The following is a 14,963-nucleotide window of genomic DNA, read 5'->3' as shown; positions in this document are numbered from 1 at the left end:
GTTCAGATATTAAATTCATACTTGCCCCAGCAACATCTAGATAGCAGCACTTATCTGAAGCCCTGAAGACCATCAATGACCCTCAGCCACAATGAATATATCTCCTGGGGGGCTCTGTTCTTCACCAGCCTGTCTAGGGCCCACCAACCCCATTCAAGCACTACACCCAGTCCCGTCATTCAGTAGCAGCAGTCCCCAGGCACAGGAATGTCTCCTTAAGATGTGACAAGACCAGACCATATGTGCTGAGAACTCCCGAGGGAACCTGGTAATGGATTTGTGTGAACTTAGCACTTTTACATCTGTATGTATGTGCAGATGTTCAGTGTGTCCCCTCGTGTTACACCTCTGATTCTGGAAAACTTTGGAAGCTTCTCTGGTGCTGCGTTATTTGAATAGGAGGAATCTTATTGGTTGACTCTTATCTGCAAAGTTGAATGGAATGTTTCTTATCTATGGGTATAAAAGATCTGACCATGTATCTTTCTTTTTGCTTCCCTCTCCCTTCAGTTACTAGACCTCTATCATTGTCCGCTTTTCAATGTCCTTTGTCCTATTCATCATAATGTGTCGTATCTCCATTGTTCTATTAACACTGTGCAACACCCTGGTTAAGATTTTTGCAGCAAAGCTGTAGGTATTTTATTTTAGCAGTTCTGTCCTGCTTTTAGCATGTTTGGGTATGAGCTGAAGATAAAGTTATTCAATTTAGGAACGCTGTGTCAGCCAGTCTAGATAGTGGAATTAGAAGATTCGTGAGAATGCACGGTGGAGAGGTTTTTGGTGACCAACACTGGTGTGGGTGAGGTCTTTTTGACGGGAGCTGGGAGAAGACAGGAGGGAAGATGGCTGAGGATGCCATCCCTGTTGTACAAGGTGCTTTGTGAAGATGAATGGCTTCAAGAAGGAAGGACCAAACCTTCCAAGGGGAACCCTCGTTCAAGATGGATTTTGAGAGACATTTGGAGGATGCTTTGTGCTTTCACGCAGACTGTGGGTCCAGTGCATGAGTTAAAGACAACTTCAAAATGAACTCCACATGTACATATTTAGACTGGATTAACTATAATGGGCTCATTTTATTTTTTTTCTTTTCTTTTTCCTACTAACTGTTCGATAAAGCTGACATTCATAAATATATTTTCTTTATATTTGTATGCGGTGTACGATCTGTTATTTCTTGATGATGTGCAATTGCATGGCAGCAGTAGTTACACCGTATTCATACAGATCGGGGTTCGGGTCAGCGAGACATCCCAACTTCCCGGGTTTGGTGGGACCCAAGTCATATAGACCCTGGACATACAGAGTATGAGAAAGGTGGTTTTATTGCTGATAAGTCCAGTGACTGTTAGCGAGGGTCTAATGAGCCGGTAAAAAGGGGGTTTCATTGTGGGAGCTTGTCCGGGATTGTATTCGCTGAATACTGTGTAATTGCTCTAAGAATTGATTAAGTGGTTTGTGTGCTTAAGCCTGTTAAACCATTGTCTGGGAAAGTGATTAAGATACATGATTACGGATGCCACAGGGATTGAGTGTTGGTGTGATTCAAATAGATTACCTGTAACACATGCTTCTGTTCTGAGTAGGGTGGATATCTGCAGCCCAGATGAATTGCTGATAAGAGTTTTAAATTCGGTTCCAGTATCAGGGAAGGTTGGGATTGTGGAACAGCAGTTTGACCAAACGGCGGACAAAGATGTCGTTTTAGTTCAGACAGGAGTGGCTCTGCCAGTTACGCTTGGGGTACCCGGAGAGGTGGGGCCGAGAGCTGTCTATATTTTCAAAGAGAGGAGTATAGGCAAGGGTGCCAAATTGATTTTCCTGTAGCTGAGGGTGGAGACTTTAAAGACAAATTGGTCTCATTTCTTCGGAGTGAGGGAAAGGAGATGTCTGATTGAAAGGTCGAATGAGTCCTTCAGCGGTTGACTTAAATTCTGAGCTTGTTTTGGCTATTACATCACTGGTTGATAAATGCAGAAGTGTATCTGTGGGGAGCCAAAGTTATTGTCGGCGGGAGTGATCAAGCCCACACCCAGTGAGGAAGAAGAATATGAGGCTTGGGCTGAGCAGACATCTCAGTTACTGGATGAATGGCAGTGCTCAGACAATATTTAAAAAACTTGGACTGGTAGAGAGTTTAAAGGGTCCAACAGCTGATAGAGCTGACACATACGTGATTGCTTTACATATTCAAATGATCCGCAAGATGCGCCCTCCTCCATCTTTTATTGAGTTACTCAAGAGCAGTGGTTCCCAAAGTGGGGCATATGCCCCACAGGGGGGTAATTTGATTTTTAAGGGGGGCAATTCGAGAATGAGTTATTAACAGTGAATTTTTTCTAGTAAGTCTGTGTGAGTATGAGTGTGTGTGCGAGTTAATACAGTATGCATACATAAAAATACTTGTGTGTATGTACATGTGTAATTGCGTATGTACTGTATATATAGTGTATCACATCATTACAACCATCAAATGGCTTTCATAATTAAATTAATGAATTGACTGATGTAGGAAGGAATGAATGAACAAGTCCAAACGTGTAAGAAACTCGTACGAGGTCGCGCCAATGCTGCTTTTCGCAGTAGCTTTCGGTTCTTGGTGGTGTGAAGGTGTGTACATTGCGTCATCTCTTTTAAACGGTGTATCTGTCTTTGTATGCTGTAGAAACGAATCGGCATTGTTTTATTTATTTATTATTATTATTTTAATATCACTTAATGTTCTTTTTTTTTACAATTTCTTAGTAATTTCTTCCTCAGAACTTTAACAGTCCTTTGGTTCTTTTATTTTTCTCTTTCATGAATGCCATGTTCTTTGGAAGCTTGTTTAAACCAAGTTAATGGTCTTTTAGGCATCCTCCAGGTGAATAGGAGTTCACTTTTTGAATAATAAGAATTATATATCACCACAGGGGGCATCAGGATTTTAGAGGTGATTAGGTGGGGCATGGCCAAAAAAAGGTTGGGAACCACTGCTCTAGAGAAATTAGAGAGGAGGAAAACGTGATGGAGGAGCAGGAGACCTCTGACAGCAGGGCAAAGTCTTCAGTATCAGACTCTGTTGCTAAAGCAAGCCCTAATGCCACACAAGTGGGCATTTTGCAAGATGTCATGAAAGATCTGAGAGATAAGGCATTTTGGATGATATCGGCTGGTGCTGTCACCAAGCGTGACAAAGCTGGGCCCACTGGTGGGACATACTAAAGCGAGGGCTGCTACTGAGCGGGGCCCCTTGACCACGGAAGTGACTGGTATTTTCTGTTACAACTGTGGAGAAGATTGACATTTCAAGCAGGAGTGTGAAGGAGAGGAAAATCTTCAGAAAGTAAATCAGCGATTAATCAAACAGTGACGAAAAGAGGTAAAACTATGGAGGGACCCAGTAAAGGAACAGGCTGACGTGTCAGAGAGGATACGTTCCTATCAGTTTATCAAGAGAAATACTGAAGTACAAAACACTATTCCTGAAGGTTTAGTGGGACCGAGCTCTGATACATCTATACGGATTAAAGGTGTTTATGCTAGAGCCGTACTTGACACAGGTTCTCAAGCTACTTTGCTTTATAGATCTTTTTACAACCGGTATTTGACGCATTTACCATTGACGCCACTCAGTGCCCTAGAGATTTGGGAGCTTAGTATGGATGAGTACCCGTACGATGGCTACTTATTGAAACTGGAGTTTTTGGAAGCAGATGTTGGAGTAACTGAGACTATTGACAGACCAGTGTTGGTCTGCCCAGATCGGGTCGAAAAGGGTGGAGCTTCCATTTTTGTGGGAACAAATACTTCCATTGTGAGAAGGCTCATGGGAGCATGCAAGGAGAGAAATGGAGAGAACTTTTTGAAAACCTTGTCTATTTCACCGTGTTCAGAGCTGTCTTGGAGAAGGTGCAAGTTCCTCCGAAGCAGGATGATGAGCAGAAATGAGGAACTGTGTGGTACACCCAGTCTAAACCTGTCACATTACATCCTGGAGGAGTAGCTAGTGTGACAGGAACCCCCAAGTTCATCAGAATGTCTGAGGAATGGATAATAAGATAACTGAGATGTTGGGATGTGAAGATGCATTTTCTACTGATAAGTCTGATGTTGATTACTCCAGGAGTACTTGCCACACTATTACACTGACTGAGGACACCCCTTTCTGAGAGATGTCATGCCGGTCAGCACCAGTGGAACTTGGAGATGTTTGGCAGCGCCTGCTTAAACTGAAGAAAGTTCAGTCATGGAGCAGGGGTACCTGAGCCATTGGAAGAGATAAGTGATGGATGGGGAGGCACCCTCTAGTAGACAGGAAGGGTCACTAGGGGTGGTTGAAGCCGGAGGAGCTGAAGATGGGATAAGGAGGTCTCAAAGAGTCAGGAAACCTCCGCACAGGCTGGCCTATGAAGCGCCGGGGTAACAGATTGTTGCGTCTATCCCCCCAGTGAGAGATGTCACTACCATTTATAAATGGATTGGAGGTCATGACATCACAAAATTCCTTTGAAAACTGTAATTAAAGATGGGTTGGTAAATTTCAAAGTCATGAGGACATGACTATTTTTGGCGGGGTTAAGATTTTTACTGCGATGCTATAATTTTTTCATTTTAGCAGTATAAGAACACTCTGTTCTGCTTTTAGCATGTTTGCGTTTGAGCTAAAGATAAGGAGCTATGTGGTTCAACTTAGGAATGTTATGACAGCCAATCAGGATAGTGAAACTGGGGGAAGGTTCTACAGAATGCTGGGCAGACAGGATTTTGCAACAGACACTGGTGTGGATCAAGGTCTTTTTGGCAGGAGCTGGGAGAAAACAGGAGGGAAGATGGCTGAGGGGGTGTGTGCTTTGCTGCAGACCGTGGGTCCAGTGCGAGAGTTAAAAACAACTTCAAGATGAGCTCCAACTTTGTGCACATTTCAACTAAGTTAACTGTGATTACTTTCTAATTGTATTCAGTGTACGGTCTGTTATCTCTTGCCAATGGTCAACTGCATGGGAGCAGTACTAACACAGTATTCACACAGATCCGGGTTCGGATGTGTGAAACATCCCAACTTCCCGGGTTTGGTGGGACCCAAGTCATATCGACCCTAGATGTACAGAGTCTGACAAATGTGGTTTTTTCACCGCTGAGTCAGGTGGCTGTTAGTGAGGGGCTAATGAGCCACATCTCTGGAGACACCTGGTAAAAAGGGGTTTTACTTAATAAAATGAACATGAAGCAACAGGTTTTGTGCCTCTTTCTTGATTTCCAAAAGACTTTGAGTTAAAAACATCAGAATCCAACAATTCTTCCTAGTTCCTATCATGATTGTTCTCATCATCCTGGCCGCTGGAACATCGCACAACCTGCTACTGATCGCCGTCACATCTCAGAGTTCCCTGCTCTCAGCTGCATTGCAGATGTTACTCACAAGGTGTGGTGAACTACATATACCTGTCTGGACACGCCCCCCCGCTGACTGCTCCTGTGGCTCCTCCCACAGACCCCTGCTGACTGCTCCTGTGGCTCCTCCCACGGACCCCCTGCTGACTGCTCCTGTGGCTCCTCCCACAGACCCCGGTATAAAGGCGATTGAGGCCTGAGCCCGGCCCTCAGTCTCCAGGATGTAGCATGGTGGTCAACTACTGCTTGTTCTTTCTTCCAGTCAATAAAAGCCGATATCTCGCCTCGCGTCTCAGAGAGTTATTGATGGTGCATCAATTTTATTGACTGGAAGTTTTAAAACATGGAAAGTATTTTACGTCCGGAAAAATTGGACTTGGACCCCCAAGCCCCTGAAGCAGCTCTTGCCTTTGAACTCTGGCTTGCATGCTTCCAATCATACTTGGAGGAGGTTAGTGCAACTGAACCCGCTGTTATGCACAGAATTCTCCTCTCGAGGGTCACCCCGAAAGTATTCTCCCTTATCAGGGACCTGCCAACCTACCAAGGGGCACTGGACGCCCTCAAAAGACAGTACCTGCGGCCGGTGAACATCGTCTACGCAAGACATCGCTTAGCGACGTGGCGACAGCGACCCGACGAGTCGAGCGGGCAGTTTCTCCGAGCCCTACAGACACTCGTGCGAACTTGCGACTGCAAAGCTCTGATGACGGAGCAACATTCGGAGCTCCTGGTACGGGACGCCTTCGTTACAGGGATCAGGTCAGTGTACGTGCGCCAGTGGCTGCAGGAAAATGCCGATCTTACCTTACAGTCGGCGATCGAGCTGGCCGACATGCTGGAGGCTGCTCTGCACAACGTTGACGCTGTCCAGCTGCGCGATTCCCCGGCGGGTCCGTGGACACCTCAGACCCCGCCGCCGCCGGTTCCCGCGAGCGAATTCGCCAACGCCGCTGCCAGTCGCGATTCCATGAACTCCCCGAACCCGACCACAGCTGCTGCCGGTCACAAGTCCGCGCAGTGTTACTTCTGCGGACTCGAAAAGCACCCCCGAAAACGCTGCCCGGCCTGAGAAGCGACCTGCTCCAGCTGCAGGAAGAAGGGCCATTTCTCCAGGGTCTGTAAGTCTGAACCACGAGCGGGGTCGAGCAGCGCTGCGTGTGAGGCATGGGGGCCGTCATCCTGCCTGTCTTCGGACCGGGCAGAAAAATAGGATGGTCGTGGACTATAGCCAAACCATCAATAGGTTCACGCAGCTTGACACGTACCCCCTACCCCACATCGCGGATATGGTCAACCAGATAGCTCAGTACAAGGTGTACTCGACGATAGATCTGAAATCTGCTTATCACCAACTCCCTCTTCCCACCACCCTCAAAGCCCTCAGACGGTGCCTGGGCTTCTTTTCCTATTACGCCCAATGGGTCCCTCATTACGCAGACAAGGCCCGCCCCCTGGTCAAGTCTACCACATTTCCCCTCTCTGCCGAGGCCCGCGCGGCCTTCAGCTGCATTAAAGGGGACATTGCCAAAGCAACGATGCATGCGGTGGACGAGACCATTCCCTTCCAAGTAGAGAGTGAAGCCTCCAATTTCGCGCTGGCTGCTACCCTCAATCAGACAGGCAGGCCAATAGCATTCTTTTCTCTTACCCTTCAAGGCTCTGAAATTCGGCACTCCGCGGTGGAGAAAGAAGCCCAGGCCATAGTGGAAGCTATTAGGCACTGGAGGCACTATCTCGCTGGCAAAAGGTTCACCTTGCTGACCAACCAGCGCTCAGTTGCGTTCATGTTCAGCAACCAACAGCGGGGCAAAATCAAAAATGATAAAATTTTGTGGTGGAGAATAGAACTCTCCACCTACAACTATGATATCCTGTACCGGCCTGGAAGGCTCAATGAGCCCCCTGATGCCCTATCCCGGGGAGCGTGTGCCAGTGCACAGCTCGACCAGCTATACGCCCTCCATGCACATCTTTGCCACCCGGGGGTCACCCGATTTTACCATTTCGTGAAAGCCCGGAACCTGCCGTACTCCCTTGAGGACATCAGGACGATGACCAGGGACTGCCAAGTCTGCGCTGAGTGCAAACCGCACTTCTACCGTCCTGAAAAGGCGCAACTTATCAAGGCCACCCGCCCCTTTGAGCAACTGAGTGTTGACTTTAAGGGCCCCCTTCCCTCCACCGACCATAATGTCTACTTTCTCAACATTATCGACGAGTACTCGCGGTTCCCCTTTGCCATCCCCTGCCCCGACACCACTGCCACGTCCATCATAAAAGCCCTGCGCCAGCTCTTCACTCTGTTCGGATATCCCTGCTATATCCACAGTGATAGAGGGTCCTCCTTTATGAGTGACGAGCTGCGCCAGTACCTGCTGGCTAGGGGCATTGCTACTAGTCGGACCACGAGAAATGGACAGGTGGAGAGGGAGAATGCCACAGTGTGGAAGGCCACACTTTTAGCCCTTAGGTCAAAAGGGTTGCCGGTCTCTCGATGGCAGGAGGTCCTCCCCGAGGCACTCCACTCTATCCGCTCCCTGTTATGTACGTCCACCAATGCCACCCCTCACGAGCGCCTATTCTCTTTTCCCAGGAAGTCTGCCACTGGGACCACCCTACCGGCTTGGCTGACGTCCCCAGGGCCAGTGCTGCTCCGGAAACATGTGAGGAGTAATAAATACTCCCCGCTGGTCGAGAGGGTTCATCTTCTATATGCGAACCCCCAGTATGCCTACGTGGTCTTACCTGATGGGCAGGAGGACACGGTCTCTGTCCGCGACCTGGCGCCCGCAGGAGCAGCAGACCACTACCCCGAACACTCCACGGTAACTATGAACCCTGTACCCGAGGTGACAACGCGCACACCGAGCCCTACACAGACTCCTCACGACACTCCCATACTGGGCGCCTCGCACGCGTATATACAAGGTGCCTCGCACACGCATGAGGGATCACTGACGCTTAGTGGGCTGACACCTCCAGTCAGGCTGGAACCAGCACAACCACCGTCTCCGGTGCAATCAGCACCGGCACCTGTGCAATCACAGTCGGTGCTACGTAGATCGCAGCGACAGATTCGACCACCTGATAGACTTAACCTGTAAATATACTTGTAAGAAACTTCGCCCCATGGGGACTCTCTTTTAAAACAAAGGGGGGGTGAATGTGGTGAACTACATATACCTGTCTGGACACGCCCCCCCCGCTGACTGCTCCTGTGGCTCCTCCCACTGACTGTGGCTCCTCCCACAGACCCCGGTATAAAGGCGATTGGAGCCTGAGCCCTGCCCTCAGTCTCCAGGATGTAGCATGGTGGTCAATTGCTGCTTGTTCTTTCTTCCAGTCAATAAAAGCCGATATCTCGCCTCACGTCTCCGAGAGTTATTGATGGTGCATCACAAGGAGACGTCACCTCCATTTGCTTCAGTCCACAGAAGCAGGGAGAGGTACTGTATTTAGAGTCACAGGAAACTACAGTACAGAAATGGGCCCTTTGGCCCGTGCCAAAAATTATTTGTCAATGCAGACAAATATCTTTATTATTAAAGGTATTTGTCTACATTTTTCAGGCATTCAGACACTACTCCATGTCCTCCCCATGCTGATCCCTCAGTAGTGCGCAACAACTCAATAGATGGAAATGCCGACTGTTTAATCTTCTCCATAGATGCTGTCTGACTTGCTGAGTTCCTTTAGCATTTCGAATGTGTTAATCTGGATTTCCAGTATCCGCAGAATCTCTTGTGCTTAGAATTTAATGGATACCTTGAGAACAACTTTCATTAGCTCAGCAGTTCTTCCAAACCACAGAAGCCTTGCATTTCTATAGTGCCTTTATGTCTCTTTCAAGACACTGAAGCACTCTGGAACTCTGCCATGGATGGTGCCAAGTCCGGCTGTGAAAGAAGAGGCTTGTGCAAAGGGCCATCTTGTAAAAACACAGAGCTATAGAAACGCCAACAGAAGCTGCAAAGGACTCATCCCAGGGAGAGGAAGGATCTTGGACTAGAAAACGTATGGTGAAAGCGGAAGCCACAGGGCTGATCAACCTTCTATCGGTCCAGGACAGAGGGCTCTGCCAAGCTGCTGTCAGTGGCTTTTGACCCAGCAGGGGCAATGGGCTTAAGAAGAAGTAACACTTTGGAAATGCAGTCACTGGTGACATGTGGAGAACACACAACAACAAACTGATAATTCACACAGCCCAGGACATGGAATAACAACCCTCTTTCTCCATCAAAACAGTGCAATGGGGACTTTTATTTTATCTTATTTAGAGGTACAGTGTGGACAAGGCTCTTCTGGCCCCAGCAACCCCCGAGCCTGATTTCAACCCTAACCTAATCATGGGACAGGTTACAATGACCAATTAACCTACTCAGCATTTAGGACTCGGTATTAATCACTTTTAAGCTTGGGTTCTGTCAGGGATGATTCTGGAATTGCACCATTATGGATAGGATAATTATAGATGAACTAAAATGAGAAGCAGGAAATAAAACATGCTCAATTTAACTTCTAATGAAAACTTTGATGTTAGTGAAACCAGTCACTGAGTGTGTGATTTTCGGCTTCTGTCCCATTGAAGCTACATCGGGGAAGACAACAGGGCCTGCAATTTTCAATTGTTAAAGGCGCATCCTGCCACTTAATGCACAGTTCAGGACAGATCTGTCTCGCACTTAACCTTCTGGTTTATTTGGTTATTACATTTGTTTATTGTGATACAGCGTGGAATAAGCCCATCCGGCCCTGCAATTCCCCAATTTAAAATCACGGGACAATTTACAATGCCCAAATAACATACCAACTGGTGCGTCTTTGGACTGTGGAAGGAAACTGGAAAACCCAGAAGATACCCACGCAGTCACAGGGAGAATGTATAAACTCTTTACTGACAGCGGCAGGAATTGGAGCCGGGTTGCTGGCACTGTAATAGCATTGTGCTAACCACTACAGTACCATGTTACCCACACGGTTAGTTGTATATTCATGAAGCCATCCCTCAACACTGTAACATTTTGGATGTCTGGAGTTTTGAGGCTTTTGGAACAGACAACAAAATTGAATATTCAAAGGGGTTCTGCTAGTGCAACGAGCTTTCACTGTAAATACAGTATATAATTCTGTAAATTTACCTAATTATATTCAAAATGTTAAGTAGGTGGTTATAGGTAATAGATTATTGTTATCTGTATAAAACATCTTGTCCAGGGAGTGAGACTCTCTTGGATTCTCCTAGACTCACTCTCTCCTGGAGGTTTGCTGTGTGAATAAAGACTTGGATTTCCCAGACAAAAACAAACAGAACATAACTCCCTGAAAAGAAACCCAAATCCAAACCAGGATGTTTAATATATAATCAGTTGTTAAGTTATAAGGTTGATAATTGCTTGTGCAACACCATAGCTGGTAATACCTGTTCCCTCAGGCGCTCCTGTTGCCCTCGAATTGCCGTGGCGTGGTGAGGATACTTGTGCTTCAGGTGATCCAGGAATGCTTCCCTCTTCCTCTCCATGTCCGACTTCTGCATGCCAGTCAGTGCCTCCAGGCTTTGCGCAGCAATGACCGTGTGCCGCCGCTCCGAGGTGTGCACCAAGCCCACGTTGGAAAAGCGCCGGGTACCGTTCCCCAGGGTTCGGTACTCCCTGGGGTACTCGGCATCATCGGCGGAGATCATGTGCGAGCTGGACTTGTCCGAATCTGCAGAGGGGACAAGAGGAGATCTGTCACTGAGAGCACTCATGTTGCTGCAGGCCGTTGGCCACATCCCAGACTGGGAATGAGAGGGTATGAGGAACATTTGGTGTTCTGGGCCTGTACTGTTGGGAGTTTAGAAGAATGAAGGGGGAGTCTCATTGAAACCTATTGAATATTGAAAGGTCTATATAGAGTGGACATGGAGAGGATGTTTCCTATAGTGGGGGAGTCTAGGACCAGAGGACACAGATAGAGTGGATGTGGAGAGGATGTTTCCTATAGTGGGGGAGTCCAGGACCAGAGGACACAGATAGAGTGGATGTGGAGAGGATGTTTCCTATAGTGGGGGAGTCTAGGACCAGAGGACACAGATAGAGTGGATGTGGAGAGGATGTTTCCTATAGTGGGGGAGTCTAGGACCAGAGGACACAGATAGAGTGGATGTGGAGAGGATGTTTCCTATAGTGGGGGAGTCTAGGACCAGAGGACACAGATAGAGTGGATGTGGAGAGGATGTTTCCTATAGTGGGGGAGTCTAGGACCAGAGGGCACAGATAGAGTGGATGTGGAGAGGATGTTTCCTATAGTGGGGGAGTCTAGGACCAGAGGGCATAGATAGAGTGGATGTGGAGAGGATGTTTCCTATAGTGGGGGAGTCTAGGACCAGAGGGCACAGATAGAGTGGATGTGGAGAGGATGTTTCCTATAGTGGGGGAGTCTAGGACCAGAGGGCACAGATAGAGTGGATGTGGAGAGGATATTTCCTATAGTGGGGGAGTCTAGGACCAGAGGGCACAGATAGAGTGGATGTGGAGAGGGTGTTTCCTACAGTGGGGGAGTCTAGGACCAGAGGACACAGATAGAGTGGATGTGGAGAGGATGTTTCCTATAGTGGGGAGTCTAGGACCAGAGGACACAGATAGAGTGGATGTGGAGAGGATGTTTCCTATAGTGGGGAGTCTAGGACCAGAGGACACAGATAGAGTGGATGTGGAGAGGATGTTTCCAGTAGTGGGGGAGTCTAGGACCAGAGGACACAGAGTGGATGTGGAGAGGATGTTTCCTATAGTGGGGGAGTCTAGGACCAGAGGGCACAGATAGAGTGGATGTGGAGAGGATGTTTCCTATAGTGGGGGAGTCTAGGACCAGAGGACACAGAGTGGATGTGGAGAGGATGTTTCCTATAGTGGGGGAGTCCAGGACCAGAGGGCACAGCTTCAGAATACAAGGACAACCCTTTAGAACACAGATAGGATGAATTTCTTTAGGAAAAGGGTGGTGAATTTGTGGAATTCATTGCCACAGATGGCTGTGGAGGATAAATCATTGGGTATATTTAAAACAGAGGTTGATAGGTTCTTGATTAATCAGGGTATCAAAGGTTACAGGGAGAAGGCAGGAGAATGGTGTTGAGAGGGCAAATAAATCAGCCATGATGGAATGGTAGAGCAGACTCGATGGGCCAAATGGCCTAACTCTGCTTCTATGCCTTATGGGAGCACTGCACCCAACCTCAGGGAGAATGCTGGGCCTTTGGTCAGAATGGTAGCAGGGAAAAGATCAGGCAAGACCAAATTATCAACTGTAGAGCAGTTGGGACCATGAAAGTCTTCCAGTTTCTAAGCAATTCTATTCTGGAGGTAAACAAGACCAGTTTGGATGAGCATCTTACTGGCATGGACCGATTGGCCTGAAGGGCCTGTCTCCAGACTCAGGCAGAGACAGAAGGAAAGACTGAGTGAGCTGGAGCTTTTCTCTCTGGAGGGACAGGATGAGAGGCAACTTAATAGAGGTGTATTATATGAGACTATGAAAGGCATGGATAGTGGACAGACAGCCCCTTTTCCCCAGAGTGACAATGGCCAATACCAGAGAACATCCATTTAAGGTGAGTGGAGGAAAGTTTGGGGGAGATGTTAGAGGTTTTTTTTAAAAAAAACACAGATAATGGTGGGTGCATGGAATGCACTCCCAGGAGTAACAGTAGAGGCTGATACAATACGGACACTTAAGAGACTCTTAGACTGGCATGTTGATGACAGAAAAATGGAGGGTTTAATGGGAGGGAAGGGTTAGATTGATCAAGCAGCTTCTGTGGGGGAGAAAGGAATTGTCGGCATATTGGGTCAAAATGCCTTATGAGGGAAGGCCAAGCGAGCTATGGCTTTTTTTTCCTTTGGAGCAAAGGAGGATGAGAGTTGACTTGATAGAGGTGTACATAGGGTAATTATTGGGTTGTAGGCTGTGTAGAAGTGAAGGGTCAGTAGGTTTATATACTGTAGGCTGGCACAACATCGAGGGCTGAAGGGCCTGGACCGTGCTGTACCTTGCTGTGGTCTCCAACCAAGACAAACTCCACCCCTAAGGCGCAAGCAGAGACTGGGAGTTGGAAGTACGTTCATGGTGGGAAGTATATTTTGTCACCCTCCGGCCAGCAGGTGACCCCTAGCACCCAGAAAACTATCCTCATGTAGAGCATTTTCAACATTACTCAGCAGTTTCTGCAACCAATTCCCACTGATATTTCCTCTTAAGCTAAACGGCTTTCTACATATGTTATATGTAATTCTTGATGAGAACTGCTGATGAAATAGAGATATCTCTTTGAGCAATTCCACTCGCTAGCACATTTCACTCCTTTATGCATCCGCTCCCAGTCTAACATTAAACCAGCCACAAAGCGCAGCCAGTATCTCTGTTCTCTAATCGCCACACAACACCCTCTTTCACCAGTTCAGAATCAGATTTATTATCACTGACATACGTGGTGAATTTGTAGTTTTGCAGCAACGGTACAGTGCAGTACATTAAAAAAAATTACTATCAGTTAAAATTATACGTGCAAACATAGAGCAAAACGTAAGGTAGCTTTCATGGGCCATTCAGTAATTTTATATATCTATTTATTGAGATACAGCTCAGAATAGCCCCTTCTGGCCTTTTGAACTACGCCACCCAGCTATTCTCAATTCAATCCTAGCCTATTCTGGAGACAATGACCAAATAACCTACCAATGTCTTTGGACTGTGGGAGGAAACCGGAGCACCCAGAGGAAACGCACACAGTCATGGGTGGAACGTACAAATGGCAGCAGGAATTCAACCCGGGTTGCAGGTACTGAAAAGCGTTGTGTTAACCATTACACTGCCGTGACACCCTAATCTGATGGTGGAGATGAACAAGCTGTTCCTATAACATTGAGTTTGCATCTTCAGGCTCCTTTACCTCCACCCTGATGGTAGCAATAAAAAGAGATCATATCCTGGGTGGGGACGGGGGTCCTTAATGATGGATGCTGCTTTTTTGAGGCACGTCTTTTGGTGGGAAGGCCAGTGCCCATGATGGAGCTAGCTGAGTTTACAACCCTCTGTAGTTTTTTCTGATCCTTTGGAGTGCTCTCCATAGAAATTTGTTACAGACTTTGTGGTATATCAAATCTCATTGAAATTAGGTGCTGCTGGAAGGGGTTACAGCTACAAGGTTCAGACTACATTGCAGAGTAACAAGTTGCTTCCAAATCCTGATAGAAAACAAAATAAAGGCACGTTTTGCTTCAGTTCAGTCGGTACAGCTGAGATAAACAAGGGTCCTGACTCATGGCTGGACTGTATTAGATATGGTTTCTATATGCTTTTAACTTGTTGTAGAAAAACATTAAGAAACAATGAGAAAGACTGGAGAGGAGATCATAAAATTGCCAAAAATAAATCCAACACTCAGTGGCCACTTTATTAGGTACATGTGCTCGATAATCAAATCAGCCAATCATGTGGCAGCAACTCAATGCATAAAAACATGCAGACATGATCAAGAGGTTCAGTTGTTGTTCAGACCAACTGTCAGAATGGGGAAGAAATGTGATCTAAGTGACTTTGACTGTGAA

General features: G+C 47.1%; 1 protein-coding gene across 7 annotated transcripts in view; it reads right to left on the bottom strand.

Moving 5' to 3' along the window:
• srcin1a (SRC kinase signaling inhibitor 1a) overlaps positions 1-14,963 on the bottom strand; it is a 616,941-nt gene that overhangs the window by 368,227 nt on the left and 233,751 nt on the right. For all 7 annotated transcript variants that reach the window (XM_073071787.1, XM_073071788.1, XM_073071783.1 and 4 more), the window contains exon 4: positions 10,799-11,082. In XM_073071787.1, coding sequence (XP_072927888.1) covers positions 10,799-11,082 — 284 coding nt within the window. The remainder of the gene's footprint in view (positions 1-10,798; positions 11,083-14,963) is intronic.

The sequence above is a fragment of the Hemitrygon akajei genome, chromosome 18 (assembly GCF_048418815.1).
Source record: "Hemitrygon akajei chromosome 18, sHemAka1.3, whole genome shotgun sequence".
NCBI classification, from domain to species: domain Eukaryota; kingdom Metazoa; phylum Chordata; class Chondrichthyes; order Myliobatiformes; family Dasyatidae; genus Hemitrygon; species Hemitrygon akajei.
Note: the sequence above shows the minus strand (reverse complement) of the source record. Positions and strands in the feature narration are given on the sequence as shown.